This window comes from Microcaecilia unicolor, chromosome 3, assembly GCF_901765095.1.
Source record: "Microcaecilia unicolor chromosome 3, aMicUni1.1, whole genome shotgun sequence".
NCBI lineage: Eukaryota > Metazoa > Chordata > Amphibia > Gymnophiona > Siphonopidae > Microcaecilia > Microcaecilia unicolor.
Genome location: NC_044033.1, coordinates 503,187,034 through 503,200,525, shown reverse-complemented (window position 1 = coordinate 503,200,525; position 13,492 = coordinate 503,187,034). Strand labels below are relative to the sequence as shown.

At 40.6% G+C, this 13,492-nt stretch overlaps 1 protein-coding gene across 1 annotated transcript in view; it reads right to left on the bottom strand.

The window, feature by feature from the left end:
- MDN1 (midasin AAA ATPase 1) overlaps positions 1-13,492 on the bottom strand; it is a 548,987-nt gene that overhangs the window by 172,517 nt on the left and 362,978 nt on the right. The window contains exons 62-65 of the mRNA XM_030199093.1: positions 9,444-9,553; positions 6,324-7,029; positions 2,485-2,646; positions 1,149-1,425 (exon numbers count right to left, since the gene is read on the bottom strand). Coding sequence (XP_030054953.1) covers positions 1,149-1,425; positions 2,485-2,646; positions 6,324-7,029; positions 9,444-9,553 — 1,255 coding nt within the window. The remainder of the gene's footprint in view (positions 1-1,148; positions 1,426-2,484; positions 2,647-6,323; positions 7,030-9,443; positions 9,554-13,492) is intronic.

The following is a 13,492-nucleotide window of genomic DNA, read 5'->3' as shown; positions in this document are numbered from 1 at the left end:
AATCTTTGTCCCTTGGAAAGAACCACCCCATAATTATGCATATTACTACCTCATGAAAGCACATACATGATTTGCAAAGAGGTGTATCACCTGTTTTCTGATTGTCCCTATGTAGTCTAGTACATCTCTAGTACAACTCTGGTCACTGCCTTGTTGCACTGTTTTTTAAACTTGAGATCATGACCACGTCAAGATCCCTTTCCTAACTGGTGCACACTGGCACACTTCATGCTTCAGTTCCCCTTCTCCACCTAGTCGCAGACTGTGTTCTTAAATTTCTGAGCACTTCACTGACGTATCAAGAGCACCTGAATCTGTAGTTTGCATTGGCTTGGATTTGGAAAAGGGAATGAAATTAAGTCCAGATCCAAGAGCTAAACGCTCAAATTCCAAAACATTCATGTCAGAAGATACTACACTTTCACTTGAGACTGGAAACCAGAAATTCTAGCCTTTTAACGTTACAAAAGTGCTTTGTTTAAAGTCACACATCCATGGTTAAATGAATCCATCTTGATGGAAGAAGGAAATGCTATAAAATAACGATTACTTAGTTCAACAAGACATACCAAGCAGTGACACTTCAATTTCCAGTTATTGGTGAGCCAACACTTTTTTTTTTTTTTTTTACTATTGTTTATATTAATAAAGACTGTTTAATGCTATGAAGTCAATACATTTTTTTAACAATGACATTTCCTAAACACTTAATCTTTAGCATACATTATAAACATGGGGGAGGGGGGGTCGGGGATAAAAGAAGAAAATGATTTGATGTATGCGGACGGATTGCAAGTTGACTGTTGTAGTTGAAGGTTATTTGTTGGTCATTATGTATACATGTTTTATATACTACATCAATAAACAGATTTAAATATAAAACCATGAAGATTTCTATCCTGAGCAAAATAAATAAAATTGAAGGGATCAATAAATCGTGTGAACACTTAAATGTCAATACTGCTCTAGTCTAGTGGCTATTTTTATTCCTTTATTTGGACAAGTCCTGCTTAATGCACCAGTACCATAACTTTCAAATGAAACTCATTTTTCAGAGCACGGTCAACTCTTTGCAGACAGTGAAGTAAATCTGCTTTTGGCTGCTAAAGCAGTTTGTCAGATTTTACAGCACCAATTGCAATACTCACCTATGAGGGGATAGAAGTGTGTGATTAGGACAGCACTGATCTGGTAGCAAGACAAGAAGGCGGTTAAGTAATGCTTTGTTTGATGACTTGGTGAGTTCTGCTGGTACCAGAGGGAACGTGCTGAGCTCAAGCAGATCTGCTGGTGGATTAGAATCAGAGTCTGCATTGAGCTATGGGATATACGTGTAGGCTCAGCTCTTGCCAAGTCTTCCTGGATGTCTGCTGTGATTTCCATTTTCTCTTCCAAGGTGGGCTGGGCTTTAATATCTGCAAAATCCTGTTAAATCAAATTTACAGTTAATGTCACATTTAAGATACAGAGGAAACACACACCTAGAACAACTAGCTTGCTAGTCTATACCGTAACATATCAGAACTATATAGAAAGAACAGTTTGACAAAAACCTTACTTTTGCTTGAGATAACTTTGATCAAGAGTTTCCTACACTGATCAATTATATTAGTTATTACTGAAAAACTTTGCAGTGAACCCAAGTGGTAGCAAGAAGCCTTACCACCTTGCTCTTCATCATTTTATTCTTCCCAGTCATTTTACTTCCTTCTCAAACAAATGTATTGACCAGCATTTACACAACTACCCTATGCTGTCAAGGATTAAGGTCCAAGAGATCCAAGTTTGTATTCCCCCTCTAAAACAATTGCTTAACTGTGACGCTGTACAAGTTGTTATATCTTCAACTGCCTCATGTACTAATCTCTGTTGAGCAGGGACCCATCATATCTGGACATAATTTGTTGTAAATTATCCTGGTTCGGGATGCTGTTTAAAACTGCTGAGGTAACAGCCACACAATGCTTGCAGGAAACAAGTCAGCAAGTGCCAGGGATCAACGTCATAGTTTTATAGAAGATGGTCATAAAGTTCAATTTTATTAATTGCTTCATATGGTTAGTTTACCAATTTACCAACAACCATTTAGAAGTCATAATCACAAGGCTGGAAGATTTGGAAAGAAGGACCAGAAGGTTCAGCCCTGTGTTGCTAACCAGGTGGAAAACAACATACATAGTAACATGAAAAAAATAAATACATTTCTTATCACCATCCTATGACAAGCCCTTTGCATGCTCACTTGATTTTTTCAATATTAGGTAGAAAACATGTTAACTAGTAAACCATATAACAGTACTGTCAAAAATCCTACTGCCAAGCAACCCTCCAAAGAAATGATGCTTGGATTGTGAAAGGAAAGATATCAATGAATGAGATGCTCATATGTCAAAGATGCAGGCGGTTTCCTTTGAGACACACAATTCTGTATGAAATAAAGAGTTTTTGGTCCAAGACAGCTCCTCATGCATAATATTCACATACCTTCTCGTACAGCGGGAACCTGCTCCGAAACTCTATTTCCTCCTCTTCTTCTTCGTTCAATCCAGATCCATGCTTCTTATTCCTGTGTTTGTACAAGCTGCTGTCCTGCTGCTCACGCTCTCGAATATGACGCTCCTGTTCATCCCATTCATTTATGATTGCCTGAGAAGCAATGACAGAAAACCTCAACTGTGAAATTAAATATTAATAGTCAAACTCAGTGCTCTGAAGTATCCAAATTTGTAGGGCTGCTGACTTCTCAAGACAGGCTCTGACCCACTCGTACTGTCCAAGCTGCATCTTTCATGTGTCCTTAAGACCTAAATACCTTTTCTTCTAGATAAGACGGACAGAGGCAGAAAACCAGACCTCAAGGCCACCTAGCCAGCAATGTTTTGATACCTGTCAGGTGATTTAAAAAGCTTGAATTACACCAACATTCAGACTGAAAGTTGAGCAGAAATCATGTTTTTCACTTCAAATGTATAATCAAAGTGCTCTGAAGCCTAAAAGAATATACTAAATAATTCAGCTGAAGCATCAGAGACCATCTAACACACATCACATGATGCCAAGAAGAAATCCAAAGCATTGCTTGGCCTTCATGTGACCCCCTACTTATATAAATATGGTAGGCTTGGAAGTCTTCTACAAAATTGGAAAAACTATCTACCAATACAGGTGACACGGGAGCCTGCCCTTCTCTGGAAAAGTGATAATGGAGCTACCTGTGGGGGAGCAGATGAGAACTGCAAGGGCCCTTTGGCCAGCAGGTGGACAGCTGCATGATCATCAAGAAAGGCCCCCTCTCTGCTTTTAAAGTTTGTTGAGCTTCCCACACACATCCACAAGTGTGTGTCTGAAGGGGTCTGTCCAAAATGCCACACCTTGGAGTCCCTTTGAATACCTGGTGGAGACATGTTGGGCTTATGGCCATGAAAATGTGTAGTGGAGACTGTGAAAATCTCATCTCAATGTAGAGTTGTAAGGTAATCAATAATTTTGGTCCTTTTGCTTTCCTGTGTGCTTTTTCTAATCAAGTAATGGTCAAGCTGATAGACTGCAAAGCTCAAGTCATCAAATTGACTATCAAACCAAGACTCTAGAATTGCAAACCAGTTCCTCAGGCCACTGAAATTTCAGGGATAACGTATAATTTAAATCATCATAAATTGGAGGGTAGTGAGAATCTGCATAGGGTTAATACTGCATGTTTGTTACATTTTCCTATGTCTCACGCCTGCTTAGAAGGTGTCACGAAATGCCTAGCACCCACCTGGGCTTAACCCTGCAATCATCTAGAGAGTCTATTCCAGTACTGCTCAGGCCCGCCTGCACCTGTGCATATGCTCTACACTGGCATACCCTCCACACCCTACCGCACTGGGTTTCTCTTGCCTCTGGGAGAGTCTCTCACCTGAAAGTTAACTTCCTGGTGATTTCTAAGGACACTAAGGCCACAATCCCAGGGGTCCCCACACACCAAAAACACAAACCACCAGGATTCTTAGCCAGTCCAGGGCAACAGAGCTAATAAACTAACAGATTTATTATCAGAAAAGTGGAACAGTGAATGGTGAAAAAAAGATAAAAACAGTGAATAACAGGTAAAATAGCTGGTAGCAACAGTAAAACTAACTAGACACTTTATTACTACCTAAGTAGTACCTGGGGAGTTAAGGAAAATAACTGCTCATAGGTTTGGAACACGGTCTCAGTATACAGATCTTTACCTTCCACACTCCCTCTCTGAGACTGGGGATTTCCAGCATATACTGGCTGGTTTTTGAACTTCAGGAGTATTTGGCCAATAGCAGTGCAGATTACACTCCCTCAGGGCTTAAGCTGAAAGGAAAGCAGTCTCCTCTGTAACAGCTTTAAAGCAGAGAACAGACACCACCTGCTGGCCAAACATGATAAATGCACTAGGGGAAAATATGTTATACAGCCACATAATAAATCACAGACATAAGTCACCTGTTTCGCCCCAGAAGTTATTTTAAATATGTGTAATCTGCACCATTAATGGGATCTAAGAATAAAACTTACTACTACTACTTATTTATATAGCACTACTAGACAGACTAGTATGTAAAGGTTTGGGGTGGACAGTATAATTATACAAACAATGACAAAATTCATTGGCTCTTTGTATAATTTCTATCACTAAGTTAGACTAGCAAAAACTAAGGCTTAAATTATGCACAAAAGCGGCAAAGCAGTAAATGCATATTTAGTGGCACCACTTTAAATGGCAGGGGCCACTAAATATATCAAAGTGCCATTACCAGTACTTGACTTATAAAGCTGCTGTTGAAAATCAAGCCTATACATTTTAACTACAATTTTACTTAGTTATAGAACTGGAGTCAGACTGAGGTCACTAGAGTTAAAAGCTGACCTTTGGAGATTTGCAAAAAAAAAAAAAAAAACACTGCTTCCTCCAATCCAAAATGATTATAGGATCTACTTGTCCATGAGTGATGAATACTCTCTCTCTCTAGGAAGTATGAAGAAATTGCTGCAGTTAAGAGACAAAACTTTTCAGTGTTTAGAAAGATCTAGGCCAATTAGATTTGTTTTTTTATAAAGTGGGCTGAATTTTTCATGCCACATTCTGCCAGTCCTTCCTTATGCATCAGAAATGTGGACATGCTAACTAAGGACTTACATAAGCTTGAAATGTTCCAGATGAAAAGCAAATGATTGCTGACATCTCGCTGCTTACAATGAAACTACTGGAGAAATTTGCAAAAATTTGAAGTGGAAGGAAAGATAAGAATCATGCTTACGCTAGTTTGGCCATATTTGCAGAATGGAGGCATCGCAACCACTGAGGCAGTTATTCCAACAGCACCGACAGCCTGGCTGGAAGGTTGTAAGAAGTGCATCAAGAAAGACCTAATCAAGGCTGAAGCAAAACGGCTCCACCTCTACATGGATGATTTTACTGCAGATGCTCAGGGCCGACTGCACTGGAAGAGATTCACTATGGAAACTCTTTCCACGGCTGTCACAGTACCTGTATACCACCCTACTGGTGCTAGAGTGTTCACTTGACTTGAATGAATGGACCAAGTGGGCCTTATTTGCTGGTATTTTCTCTGTTTCTTGCCATCACTACATACTGGAAGTGTACTCTTCTAACTCTGTAATGCCTGCCAGATCATGCACACAGTAAAAGACAGCTACGTAAAAAAAACAGTACGATGGAATGATTTTGTTCTAACAAAACACAACATCCATGCTCATTTGCAGAGACAAATAGTAAAGCAATTACTACTTTATAAATCTTCTATGTGGAATTGTCTGTACATACATAGAAACACAGACTATTAAGCAACTTAAGGCCCATCTATTCCCTCCATGCAGATCTCAGGACAGGTTTGTAACTTGTGCTTGTGGCAACACCAGGTTCAGATGGTTCTTCCCAGTACTAGCCACCAATTTTCATCTAAGAATTATATAGCATCATCAAAATCCTAACCCCCTACTAGGCACCAAGACTCATAAAAGATAACAATCCTGTTAATCACATCAATTTGGAGATCATTAATTATTTCTGATCTGCCTATATTCATCGATCAAATAAATAATCCAATCAGAGATATGTAGTAAAAGCACAGCTACACAAACACCTTGATAAATCAGAAAGCAGTGTTTTTAAGAACCATCACATATGAGGCAGGGGGGCCAAAACACAGTTATTTGGACTTATCAGGAGGTGTTGTGTAACTGCCTAAGTCAGACATACTACAGCTCAAAATCTATTTTTGATTGTAGTAGGTGTAAAGACTGGCTTCAAACATGATTGTATTTAAACATGAGAAGAACCTTACCTGGCAGATGTGTCTGAAGAGCTTCAAAGATTTCTGGTCCAGTTCTCCCTTGGAGAGTACATGGGAGCGCAAGTACAGCAGGGCACTCACCAACAGCTGCTCCTGTGTTGGACAGGACCATGGTTCTCGGCACTCATCACCATTTCCTCCTGGATATTTCAGAGACAGCTTTCTAAGGCCTCGGAGAACATCTACAGAACTCACTGAGCACAAGGTATCTGCATGAGCGAGGTAAGTGGGGAAAGAGAAGCCTACAGAAGGAAAGGACAGAAGGGATGTCACCAGCTTGGCAAGCTTGGATGGCGAGACAAAGCTGTTGCTGAGAGCCGTATACACTTCTGAGGCCACAAGTCTCATGCCGTGTTGCATCTGCAAAATGGCAGCCTGTAGTGGGGTAACTACGTCTGGGTATAAAGCATACTCCTCAGCCAGGCGTTTCCTAAAATGATGATGAGATAGCTGCCATGCTGCCTCCTCGCTCAGCAGGTTTTGTATCCCATGACGTGACTCAGGGCCTTCTCCTTGAAGTACTTGAAGGAGGCGGAACAGAAGATCCTGGACAACCGAAACCTTGGCAATGCTAGTGACGTAATAGTGAATTTCCTGGTAGAGACGGTCATATGAAGGGCTGTGAGGCCTGTAGGTTTGTTTCTTGAGAAGGCTACTTATTTGTTTCCGTGATTGCTGCATTCTTTCTAGCAGTAATCTGCCATTAAAACATGAGGAAAAAAAAAAGTCACTGATCTGAGAGAAAAATAAGCCTTTAAAAAGTATGTCTGAGCACATGAAATCAACATTTGCACTGCAAAAAGACTATTCATTTTTAAAATATCCATTTGTCTTTTCAAAACTCATGGCTGGGTATTCGGTCCGACTGTGTTAGCTTTGAGTGCTGTCTGGCGGCAGAAAACTGAGGCACCTGAAAATACAAGGAAATCCCAACTCTGCAAGAATCATGGTCTTAGCCCCGAACAGAAGTTTTATTTATACATTCTGTCTTTCCAATTCTGCCTCACTCAGGCAACATTAAATTTATATACTGTGAGGCATAATATGCATAGTTACAAGTGTCCTCAGTCAAAGAGATCAAGTACTAGAAAAGGTTCCGTGACGATGCTGGACAGAGCCCTTTCCAAGAGAAACTCTACCTCTCCCAACAGGGACCCATTTCCCTCTATATTATACTATTAAATGTCTTATATTCTGCATTTATGTTCTGCACTTAATGTCATGAAAGCTCCACTAGGGGGGAGGAGACTTGAGCCAATGGGATTCCATCCTTTTATCTACACGGATGATGTCACTATTTACATCCCTTTTCGAGGGGACATCCAGGGAAGTCTATGTAAGATTAAAACTGGTCTTGCTTTAATGGAATCCTGGGCCTCTGAATTCAGGCTAAAATTAAATTGGAAAGAGACTACATTTTTGGTAATAACCAATTTGTTTGACCATGATCCTTGCCAGCAATTTTAGCACTGACTGTGTTTCTTATCCTTTGGAGTCCACGCTAAGAATGTTAGGGGTTGTTATTGATTGGAACTTAACCTCTGAACCTCAGGAGTCCTCAGTGGTTACTAAATCTTTTTAATTACTTTGGAAGCTGAAGTGCATTAGGCCCTTTTTTTTCAATTGATATTTTCAGATTACTTGTCTTGACCCAATTTGATTATTGTAATTGCATCTATGCAGGGTGTAAAGAATGTATCTTAAGGAAACTGCAAACTGCCCAAAATACTGTGGCTAGACTGGTCATGCATGTACCACGCTTTCAGAGGGCTATTCCTTTTCTGATACATTTGCATTGGCTTCTCATTAGGGCCAGGATTGTATTCAAACTCGTGCTCTCATATTTCAGATTTTGTATGGTGTTGCCCCGACTATATGTTGCCCCTTGTTAATTTGCCTTCTCACAATTCATTCTTTGGTGCAAGAGACTACCTGTGTTTTCATTTTCCTACCTTTAAGAAAGTTGTTTATAAATCTATATATTCAGCAACTTTTTCATATCAAGGTACTAAATAGTGCAATTCCTTGCCGAAAAAAATACAAGATCTCAACCTGATTATTTGGTTTTTCGTAAGTTTTTGAAATGTTTTCTTTTTAAAAAATTTCTGTCAATTGATTCTGGTGACTTATCTTACCGTCTATTCTCCCCATTATGCTTTATTATTGAATTCTTTATATATTTGCGATTCTTTCCTTATGTGTGGGTTTATGCATTCTGTTTCATATTTTGTAATGACTTCTTTTTAGCATGTTAGCCACATTGAACTCAAAATTGTACGGGAAAATGTTGGGTATAAATGTCAAATACATAGAATTTTTTTTTGTTAGAATTCAATGAGGATAACAAAAGAAAGGCCTCCCACAAGCAAAGTAAATTACAATTTACACCAAAAAGAATATTCTATAAACTATTCCAAATCATTTACAGAGTAGTAAGCTTTTAAATTTTTATGCAACAGCAGGTAAGTGCTAGTTCTTCTAATTCTGTCTTTTCCCACTTCCCAATCAGGTCCCTGTCTTCCCTTTGATCTCCCCCATCTTTCCCAGCAAGTTCCCTTCTGTTCTTCCCATTAGGGATTCCCTCTCTCCCTTGATCTTTCTGCCAATGAGAAAGTCCAGCTCTTCACATCACATCCAGGAACACTCGGCAGGCTGATTGAAATGAGCTGACCACCAATCATTATGCTTGCTATGCCCCTGCACTCTGGGGAATTACATAATTATTCACAGGCTCATCAATTGTGCATAAAGATCCACTCATGAATTAATTGCATGTTTCCCCAAGCTTCTGAATGAGATCTCTTTAATAGGCTTTTCAGGATACTCATAATGAATATGCATGGAATGAATGAATGGAAGCTGTGAATGCAAACTTATCGCATTGCATATTCATTGTGGATATCTTGAAAACCAGACTAGCTTGGTGTGTACCAAAGGACTGGGTTGAAACCCCCTGTTGTAGATTAATAGGAACAAATGCTGAAGTTCACTATCCTAGTTTGATCTTCATTGGGTACTCCAAAATAAATTAAACCAAATATTGTAGACTATGAATCACAAATTCCAAAAGCTGTCAGATCTGGACATATCCTGGCAGCATGGAGTTTTTACCTGCTATGGGGATGAGAATACTTCAGGACAGTTTCATCATCAAGGTCTCTTCCTGTATGCAACTGGGAGAAAAGATTACGCATCTTCCACTCATTCTCCAGCTCTTGTAACTGAAAGGTAATACATTTAAAGAAAATCATCTTAGCATGCAAGACATCAAAAAACCTATTTGGCCAATCAGACAAGTGGCCAGTGATGATACAATGGTCATGCCTTCCAATGTACAGATTTTTAAAAATTTCTTGAACAAATCCTAGAAAGGACTGGAGCTTATGTGTCTTGACCAAGGTCACACAGATGGCAATTGGCACAAGTCTGCAGGCAGCACAAAGTCAGCAGGTACTTTAGGCTACAGGTTTAGATCCAACTGATTCTTCTGCAGCTATGTTTTCAATGAAAAATAGCATGTAAATTTTTAAATGCAAGATTACACTTGTCTCTCTCATAATTAACCCTATCATGCCTCCATCTTTCCCCCCATGCACACTTTTACTTGGAGTAATTTTCAGACTATTTCCCCAGGTAAACAAACATTTTCAATGATTAACAGCTTTTGAAAAATATCTTCATAAGGTGTAATTTTATAAGGGGCTTGAGCATGTAAGGAAAAATTAGCTATTACCTGATAATTTTCTTTCCTTTAGTCCCAAAGGATCAGTTCAGACTAAAGGGCTGTGCCCATCCACCAGCAAGTGGAGACCATAGGCGCCCGGTATAAGAGGCTTGGGGAGGCTATGCCTCCCCAGCTACAGCAGGATGGATCAGCTGTTTCTATAGAAATGCTAAATAGTATTAGTAGTAGTTCTCCTGCCAGTCCTGCTGCTCTTGGGGGCTTAAACAGCAGCAGCTTAAGTGAAAGCCGTCTCTAGCCTTGTGTATAACCAGTTGTAATTTGATTATCTTACTGCTGGGAGAGCAAAGCAGGGGGGTTGGCTGGAGGTGTCCTGGGTTGCCAGGGAGATTTAACTAGGATCATGAATTCCTGCACATGAGCAGTTCACACCAAAGAGACTTGCACTAACCCCTGACATTTTAAAAGTGCTAAAAATAAGTTTTAAAAGTATTTGCATTAAATCTAAATTGCAGAATTTAGGTGCTAGGAAGTGGGATTGGTATGCTATGTACTCAAATTTGCTCAAGCCATATGCAAATTAGTCTGTTTTTGGAAGGTTCTCATTTGCATATTTATGGGTAAAAAGTGTGGGAAATGTTTACAGCCAGGGCATGGCTCTGATCAAAAATGTGAACTTTGATCCAAAAATGAAGGGTTTAGCTAGTGTTTTTGACTAAAAATTCCCATTAGAGTGTCTGTATGTGAATCTGCATTCAAATAGAGCTCTCTGATTGGATGAGCAGCTCCTGTTAGAAAATCTGCCCGGGAACACAGAGGAAAGGAGAGAATCAATGGGTGGGTGGGTGTGGATGGCTGGAGGGGGGGCAGGGGAGAGAATCAATGGGTGGGTATGGATGGCTGGAGGGGGGACAGGGGAGCGAAGACAAGAAATGAAGAAAAAAAGCAGAAAGTAAAGAAATAAATGGAAAGGAAGCCATGGAAATTGAGTTAAGAGGACAGATAGCCGAAGAATCGGATACTGGGCCAGCATTATCAGAAAAACAAAGTCACCAGACAACAAAGGTAGAAAAGATCATTTTATTTTCATTATAGTGTTTGGAATATGTCCACTTTGAGAATCAGGTGCTCAACATTAAATGTTTATATTTATTTACTTGTGTATGGCATTTTATCCCACATTAAACATTAATTAGGATGTTTTGTGGCTCTACATGAGAATTGTGATATTATGATCCTTGTTTCATATTGACGACGGTCTGCATTTTCCGTATGGGTGGTATATTGGTGTATTAGGTTCTGCCCAGTGTAATATTTATGGTACAGTAAGGTTCTGAGTGTGTTTTTGCACAAAAGTTGTGCATAGTGTTTTGTAGTTGAACGATTGTGGTTAGTATATGCTTTGAGCAACCACTTTATTCTTTGACATATGATACATATCTAATATCTAAATTTAATAAAAGGTATTGTGACTTTTATTTTATTTTTTCTGTGTGTTATCAGACAATTATGGATTTAAGCTCCACCCCTGGCCCCACCCCTAACCCCACCCCAGTTGGGCCACAGACCACCTATGGTGGAGACATATAACACTAATGAGCTGTGCCATACAAGCACCTGTGCATTAGAACTCAACCAGTATTCAATAGCTAAGAAGTGAAAAGCGAGGGACTCATAGCTAAAGGCTTGGTTCTGTTTCTGTGAGTCTGACGTCCTGCACGTTGTGTACGTGCAGGAGGTCAAAGTCAGACTCAGAAAGAAGAAACCCAAACGAACGAAGAAAGACGACTTCAGCTGGCGGGGGTTGGGGTCTCCCGCCAGCAAAAATAGGCGACAGCGGGCGAGGGGGTCGAGAGGGTCGGTGGGCGGGCCACAGTTGTTGGAGGTGGTTCTGGCGGCAGCGGGGGGGTGGCACCGGTGCCGGGGGGAGGGGGGGGCTAAAATGTGCCCCCTCACCTCGGCTCTGGACCCCCCTACCGGCGAAGTCTAGATAGCCCCTGGCCTGACAGCAAGCAAGGTGAAGAAATAGCTTCTTTCAACTATCTAGCTACTGTAGCTCTCTACCCACTAAAAGAGGAGAGCTTCTCTGGCCAGAGAAATGATCTTAGTTCCTCCTTATCTGTTGATATAAGAAACTGTTGTCACGTTGTCCGAGAAAACTCAAACTAGCTTCCTTCTCAGAAGAGGAGCAAAGGCAAGAAGAGCCTTTCTGACTGCCAATCTGTTTATAGACCAAGAACCTTCCACATCCGACCATCGGCCTTGTGCAGTCTGTTGAAGACCATGAGCCCCCCCCAACCGAACAGGCTGTCTTTTAAACTGAAGTCACACTAATTTGGAGTATGCAATGGAAGCCCTGCTTGAATGTTCAGAGGATGTAGCCATCAGTTTAAACTCACTCTGGCTTGATGCATCAAAGGTACCAACTCCTGGAATGTTTTGGAGACTGGGGGACCAAAAGTTCAACAGTGAAGACTGAAGAGCGTACATGTGGAATCAAGCCCATGGGATTACATCCAGTGGCCATCATGGACCTTAGAACTTAAACATAATCCCATGCTATGGGCTGGGGAAGAGATAAAAGAGTGGCAATCTGATTCTGAAGCTTCAACTGACGAGCCATGGAAATAAAGCCCTTCTCCACCTTTGTATCGATACTTGAGAGACTGAAATGGGGAAGAGAGCACAGAAACTACTTTGGTAGTATTCTGAAGACTCTCTTGAAAGGAAGGTGCTTGAATGAGCCAATCGTCCAGGTAAGAGAGCACTTGAATACCTTGTTTGTGAAGAAAGGCTACCACCATTATCATTTCTTCGGAGAAACTGTGTGGGGCAGTCTATAGTCTAAATGATACTGCCATAAATTGAAAATGACTCCCTAGGATCGCAAAGCACAAATCTCCTATGAGGACGACAAATTGGAATGAGAAAATAAGCCTCCTTGAGATCTAGAGAGGTAAGAAAGTTTCCTAGCTGGACCGAGGCTATGACCGATATGAGATTCTCCAATATGAAGTGCTGCATTTTGAGGGACCTTTGACACCCTCGAGGTCCAGAACTGGATGGAAGGAACCTCCTTTCTTTGGTACAATGAAATAAATTGAGTACCTGTCTGCTCCTCTCTCTGCAAGAGGAATTGGCTAAATTACACCCAGGAGTAACAAAGACTGCAAAGTCTCTTGTACTGCCTGACACTTGCTGGAATTGTTGCAAGGGGATTGTAAGAAAATATCTGCAATTGGTTGGCAGAATTCTAGTTTGTAACCCTAACGAATGAAATCCAAGACACATTGGTCTGTAGTTAAGGTGGTCCACACCTTGTGAAAAAGGCCCAGATGCCCTCCTATAACTAGAGACAAGGAACAAACCCCATTCCCGTCATTCAGAGGCATGAGCAGAAGTAGAAGACCTTAAACAGGTTGGCAAGCTTTTTTTTTTTTTTTTTTTTTTTACCTCCTCAAAAGGAAAACTGACTCTG